This window comes from Chiloscyllium plagiosum, chromosome 12, assembly GCF_004010195.1.
Source record: "Chiloscyllium plagiosum isolate BGI_BamShark_2017 chromosome 12, ASM401019v2, whole genome shotgun sequence".
Classification (NCBI taxonomy): domain Eukaryota; kingdom Metazoa; phylum Chordata; class Chondrichthyes; order Orectolobiformes; family Hemiscylliidae; genus Chiloscyllium; species Chiloscyllium plagiosum.
Window position 1 is genome coordinate 5,307,466 of NC_057721.1, and position 7,068 is coordinate 5,314,533.

General features: G+C 44.4%; 1 protein-coding gene across 1 annotated transcript in view; it reads right to left on the reverse strand.

The window, feature by feature from the left end:
• Positions 1 to 215: 215 nt before the first annotated feature.
• The window catches only part of gpalpp1 (GPALPP motifs containing 1), a 19,397-nt gene continuing 12,544 nt past the window's right edge, over positions 216 to 7,068 (reverse strand). Inside the window, exons 4-7 of the mRNA XM_043701506.1 lie at positions 6,349 to 6,483; positions 5,778 to 5,942; positions 3,375 to 3,473; positions 216 to 630 (exon numbers count right to left, since the gene is read on the reverse strand). Coding sequence (XP_043557441.1) covers positions 412 to 630; positions 3,375 to 3,473; positions 5,778 to 5,942; positions 6,349 to 6,483 — 618 coding nt within the window. The 3' untranslated portion in view covers positions 216 to 411. The remainder of the gene's footprint in view (positions 631 to 3,374; positions 3,474 to 5,777; positions 5,943 to 6,348; positions 6,484 to 7,068) is intronic.

Genomic DNA, 7,068 nt, shown 5'->3' on the forward strand with positions numbered 1-7,068 from the left:
AATGGAATAAGCCTTTGCGGCAGAACAAGGGCTTCATGGATGTTGTTAATCAACCCATTAAGGCACACTTCTGGAGCAGATGGGACTTGAACCCAAGCCTGTTGACTCAAAGGCTCACCACTGTGTCACAAGAGCTCCACATGGGTTTTGTAGAATGTCTTTAACCGCAGACATAAAAATAATATGGCAAAGAATCACCTGCTAAAAAGCATAAATAAAATTGCTTCATCTTTATTCAGTTCAATCAAAATTAAACGTAGAATATTTTATAAGAGACCTGCTATTCATACAACACATTGGTTTGAACCATTGTAGTTACAATACAGAAATATTACAGCAGAGTTAAACATAGACTGACTGCAGCACTTTAAGTCTGCAATTTGCCAGTAAAATAGTTTTTCTTAATTTTTTTTACAGAAACATGTTGCTTTTTCCATGTGAAAATCTGGTGTTCAGCTCCTTTGACTTCTTAATCAAGGCTTTCTTCTGGGCCTCATCAAACCGGTGAACCTGCAAATCCTGTTCACGATCAAAAGCCCTTCGCTGCTGGGGTCGATCCTTCTCATCCTCCGCTTTCCTCTTCAACTTCTTGCTATGCATATCGAGAAGAGACTCCGATCGCCTTGACTCCTGCAAACAACAACAAAATGTTAGCCGCTATTTAAAACACAACCCCAGTTCCCTTTCTCGCCCCATATATTTCAGCGGTTGGATGAGAGGATTTTTAAGATATATTCTTTCATGGGATGTGTACTTCACCGGCAAGGCCAGCATTTGTTGTCAATCTCTTATTGCCCTTGAACTGAGTGGCTTGCTGTGGCTCTGGAGCCAAGGTCTGTCCAGGTAAGGGTACCAGATGTTCCTTCATAAAAGGACAAAAGTGTATCAGATAGGGTTTTACGATGATTGAAGGTTTCCTGATCACCATTACTGAAGCCAACTTTCAACTACACATCTTTACGGATTTATATTCCACCACAGTGTTCTTTAAATTTTATTCTTCCGGGGGAAGATGGGCATTACCGTCAAAGTCAGAATTTGTTGCCCATGCCTTGAATTGAGCTGCTTGGTCAACAACTGTTGCTGCTCTGCACTCCCAAGTAGGCCAGACTGGGTAAGGATTTCCAAATGGGTTTTAACAATGATTGACAATGGTGTCACGGTTACCATTATGGAGACTGGGTTTCGACTCCAAGTTTCCTGAATCGAATTTAAATTCCATCAACAGATATGGTGGGATTTGAATGTGTGTGTCTCCGATGCATTAACCAGGGGCCCTGGATTGCTGTCCCAGTGATAGTTATCACCACACCACATCTCTTCATGGGAAACCAGAAAATTACAACCCCATCTGGTACCACTGATGTTCCAATCATCACAGTTGGGAATGCACAGCGATGGTCAGTGGCAGCTCAGTATCAGCTTTATAAGGTGAGATATATAGCTCACCACTACCTTCTCAAGAGCATCTACAACAATGCTAGCCCAGCCAGAAATGCCCACATCCCACAAGGAAATAAAAAAAAAACTTTACAAAAATGCTGCCTCACTGAAAATGAATAGGCTATATTCTGAGGGTAAAAAATCCAGAATTCTTAGGTAATACTAAGGGAAAGTACCAGGAAGATGTAACTTGGAGGAGAGAAAGATGACAGTTGAAAACATTATCTGCAACAATATGAGCTGTTTCCTGCAAATGGTTTGTTGGTCTTTATTGCAAGAGGATTTGAGTCCAGCAGAAATGATGTTTTGCTGCAGTTGCATACAGCCTTCAGCAGACTGGCCTTGGAATATTACACACAATCCTGGTCTCCTTATCTAAGAAAGGATATACATGTCATCAAGAGAGAGAGTGCAAAGTTTCACCAGATTCATCCCTGGGATGGCAGGGCTGTTATATGAGGAGAGATTAGGTCTATACTGTCTGGGGTTTAGAAGTACAAAGAGGTGATCTTATTGAAGCAGACAAAATTCTCACAGGGACAGGGTATACATACAGAAATTATGTTTCCCCTGGCTGGGGAGTCTCGATGCATGGAACAGACTCTCAAAATAAGAGGTTTAGGACGAGGATGGAGGATGAATTCCTTCACTCAGAGCATGAAGCTTTAGAATTTTCTACCTTAGAGGACTGTGGAGATTCAGTCATTGAGAATGTGAAGATCCAATGTGCCAATGTCCCATGGATTCAAACCCATTTCTCCCACACCAGTCTGAGCCACGCATTTACCTGCTAAATCTTATTGACCCTGTGCCCTGGCTCAGGTCATAATCCAAAGATTACCACCTTTTTGGTTCTGCTTTTTAATTTAGCTGCGAGTCGTTCATCCTCCTTTAGCAGAAGCTCTGCCCTAGTTTTATCTATGTTGTTGGTACTTACATGGACCATGATCACTGGATCTTCACCTTCCCGCTCCAAATCCCTCTGCAAGCCCAGATTAGATACCCCAAACCTGAGCACCAGGCAGGCGACACAACCTTCAGGACTCTCGACCCAGAGAACAGTGTCTATACCCCTAACTATATTATCCCCAATGACAACATTCCTCTTCTCTCCTCCCCCTTAAATGGCTCCCGGCACCACGGTGCTGCCGTCAGTCGGCTCATCCTCCCTGTAGTCCCCATTCCCGTCCACACACACAGCAGTATTCTTGAACCTGTCAGATAAGGACAGGGACTGAGGTTACTGCAGCTCTCCCTCCTGGATCCCTCTAGCTGCCTCACTCTCAGCCACACCCTCCTGTCCCTGAGCACTGGCCAAATTTGAGTTAGTCAGTCTAAGGTGTGTGACTGTCTCCTGTCACACAGCATCCAGGTAACTCTACCCCCTCCCTGATGTGTCACAATGATTGAAGCTCAGACTCCAGCTCATTGACTCTGAGCTGGAGTTCTTTCAGCAACCAACATTTACTATAGACATGGTCACTGGGAACCACAATGGATGTGGGGATAGTATGAGAAAAATGGGGTTGAGGTAGGTGATCAGTCATAATGGAGAAGCTTGAGAGTTTGAATGCTTACTCCTTCTCCCACTTACCCTCAATGAGTGTCAATAGCAACCAATGAAAATATTCTCAGGAAGTTCTTTATATTGCACTTATCAATGTATTCTTGTTTGACACTACATTTCAAAGGCTAAGAGACCAGGTCGGTGATATGCATGTCAAACCAGAAACTGAAATATATCCTGGACCCTTCCTCTTAACAATGGATGGCCATGAATCTTAAAGATTAGGACTTACCATTGAACTTCCTTATAAGTAACAGTTTCACGTGTTGGATTACTTTGTTTTTCAGCCTCCCAAGAGAAATAAAGGCTGTCACAACTTGCAAAGAATAAATGCATTCTTTTCGGATACAAACAAAGCACTTACATTGTACGATGCTACCTCCTTGGCCATCCGTTTATCTCTTTCAGACAGACAGGGACGTTCAGATTCCTTGGCTGGTGAGTGTTTGGCTTTTAACATTTCCTGAGGAAGGAAAGCAAATGCAGATGAAAACAGATATCTGGGCAGAGCCTCCTATGTACAGTATGGGCCAACCAGGATGGATAGTTAGCTAACTCCCCTGTCAATTGTGGCTGAACTGTCAATGACTGCACTGATTTATGTTAAGTATTGTAATTGTCTTCCAATCACTGCATTTTGTAGCGCAGAGAAGCTGGAAGTAGCCACACCCATAGGCAAAAAATAAATTGCACCCATTTAAAAAAAGCACTTCAGCCAATTCCAGGATTGTCTGAGTCTTTGTTCCACAGCAACCCCCCCCCCCCGCCAGTTGTGATCATATTGCAGGAGTCTTTCCCATAATTCAGGAATGTCTGCTTTAAAAAGACCGAGAAAATTGCCTGTGTGCCACCAGGCTTGCCCCACCTCAAATTTGCTTGTAAATACAGAGTGACCAGCACCAAGTGTTAACAAAATTAAGATACTGCAGTGTGCAGAGCGAATGAGGTACAAAGTGCTCTCTGAGAATTTCCTTACTCTAATATTCTCCAGAGAATTGCAAACATAAATCTGGAATAAGTCCTCATTTAACAGCAGTCACCTTCTGAAAAAAAAACAGGGAGACGAATATGCTCAACCATTACTCTCAACTTAACCAGAATGGTATCAAATGATTTAATCACTTTCATCCTCTTTCTCAACAAGTGACATATTCCCAGAGACTGAAATAGAGCTGCATTCAGTCTAATCTACCCTGATTTTCCCTCTCCCCACATGCAGAAAATTACCTCCAGCTCATGCAGTTTAATGTGATTGAGCTGGATCAAGCAAGGTTGAGCAGAGATTCTCCACAGCAACAACACAGTCAACTTTAGGTTTTGTTCAACTGTATACCATCGTGCACCCCAATGTAGTTCCCTGAACTTGACAGTTATTATGTCACATCCCCGATGACAAAGACAAATTTCCCTCAAAAATCGGACTCATTTCGTAAACAGACCCTCAGCCCCAGACCACAAACCCGTTCTTCAAGTGCTATGCTTTTTGCACGCTCTTCACACAGTTCTCCCATTAAAATCCATTCTCTGTGTGTGTCATTCGCCAAAGCCATTCACACACTAGCAGTCTGCTATCTGTCCTTTATGCGCAGTCTCCTATCACTTTCATGGACATATTACATCCTTAAACCAGTATGACCACCTCTGACAGCAGCTCCACATGCCATCCCCATCCCCCACCACCAGTGGGGAAGGCTGGACTTGAACCTGGGCCTCCAAAGGTAGGGGCACTACCACTGTGCCACCAGAGCCTTACAACTCACACATCAGATGTTTTTAATCAACCTTTCCAGGGATGTTATGACAAACCTCTGGAGCAGGTGCAAGTTGAATCTGGGCCTCCAGACTCAAAGGCAGGGACAGTACCGTGGCACAAGCACCCGACAAACTACTTTTCTAATCAACCTGTTCAGAGATGTTACGACACATGTTTGGAGCAAGTGGGACTTAAATGCAGACCTCGCCAGGTCCATGGGTTGGGGGACACAGAAATGACACACCTTCCAGCGATAATCATCTGCTCTCAATCAACTCTGGAGCTGTTCTGGTTAACTCTCACAGGGTGCAGTGGGAATGTCCCTACCTCTCAGCCAAGAGGTGTAGGTTCAAGTCCCATCTGCCCCACACACAGATGTGTCAATAGCATGTCAATATAAGAACTGCCTAGGCCATACTAGCCTGGGAATGCCTAATCTGGGCTGAACTTGAAGCTTAGCAGATTCAGGCTTGGTTAGTGCTTGGATGGGAGACTGCCTGGGAATACCAGGTGCTGTAGGCTATTTGAGATGGTGCTGTGCTTTAGCAGGTTAAAGCACCTACCTCGTAAACAGGAGATTCTGAATTCAAATCTGGGGTGCCTTTCCTCTCTGGAATCATGGTACAGCGGCAGTGGCCATACCTCTCAACCAAGAGGCCTGGGTTCAAGTCCCACCTGCTCCAGACGTGTGTTATCACATTTGGAACAGGTTGCTGACACCCGTTCACCTATAACAAAGGAACTCCCAGAAGAATCCTGCTGACACACAGTTAACAACAAGGTCTTTGCAGTGGTAATGAGAAAGGCCATGTGCTGAAATTGTAAGATATTGAAAGATTGGTAATATTCATTTCTACCCATTTCCTAGACTTGTGTCACAGTGTTTCTGGTCAGGGGTTCCTTGCCATGCCGGACAGAGCCTTACCCCACTCCCGCTGTGTTTTTGCGAAACTGGCAATACCAACATCCCCAGGGAGCCAGCTGATCCTAGCAGGAGTGAGTTAGCAATCCTACCTGAGCTTTCCTTTCCCTGTCAGCAGGAGTATCTGTCCATAGGGAACGGTCGGATGACTCTCCATTCGCACGCCTCTTGAATGTTCTTGCACCCAGGCCTATATTCTGTAAAACCGGTGGAAGCTCCACCATCCATGACTCTCTGATCTGTTTCTGGGCATCATCCTGACAGATAGAGACAGGGCGAAAAATGCAGTGGGAAAATTTCAGAACTCGGTCATAACAAATGATTCCTCTGTGTGCCCCCCCCCCCCCAACAAAACCGTGCAAGGAGCGAAACGCAAAGGCTCGTTCAACACAGGTCACCACCAGGACAGGTCAGAACTAACTAAATGAATGTTACTGAGCTGAGGAAATGCAAGGTACAACATTCTCCAATAAAAGCACACTGTAATTTTAAACATGATCTGTCAGGGTTCCCAAATCTGATCCAGCACCAGCAGAATTCCATTGTTCATGGGGAACGGAGAGGAGAGAATAAAACCAACTAGTCAATGCGCCATCACACAACCTGTGGGTGACAGACATCCATGACCAATGCAATAACTGCAGAAAGCAGGTGACCCCTTACCATGTCGCCAGAGGCCAGCTTTTCTTTCATTCTGCTCGCCCTGCGTTCAATATCTGCTGCCACATTGCTTTCGGCGGCGCCTATCGAGGGCATTGGACCGATTAGGGCCTCCTCATCACTGTCTTCTTCTGTGTGCTGTAAAACACCAGGTAATTGGAAGACACAAAGCTAGGTTGTTACTGCCATTGCTTCCAATGACTTCAGTGAATGGCTAGGTTATTGGAAATGATCCTGAAAGCTAGAATTTATATGTATTTGGAGAGGCAAGGAATGATTAGGGATAGTCAGCATGGCTTTGTACAAGGGAAATAGTGTCTCACAAATTTGATTGAGTTTTTCAAGGAAGTAACCAAGAAGATTGATGAGGGCAGTAGACATTGTTTATTTGGACTTTAGTAAAGCCTTTGACAAGGATCTGCAGGATAGACTGATTAATAAAATTAGATCATATGGGATTCAGGGAGAACTAATCAATTGGCTTAAGAGCAGGAGACAGAGTGATGATAAAGGGTTGTTTTTCAGACAGGAGGCCTTGCCTTCATTCCTGTGGAAAAGGATATGGAAGCTATAGACTGTAGGGAAATAGATGGTGACATCTTGCAAAATGTCCAGATTACAGAGGAGGAAGTGCTGAATGTCTTGAAACGATTAAAAATGGATAAATCCCCAGGACCTGATCAGGTGTATCCGAAAACTCTGTGGGAAGCTAGAGAAGTGATT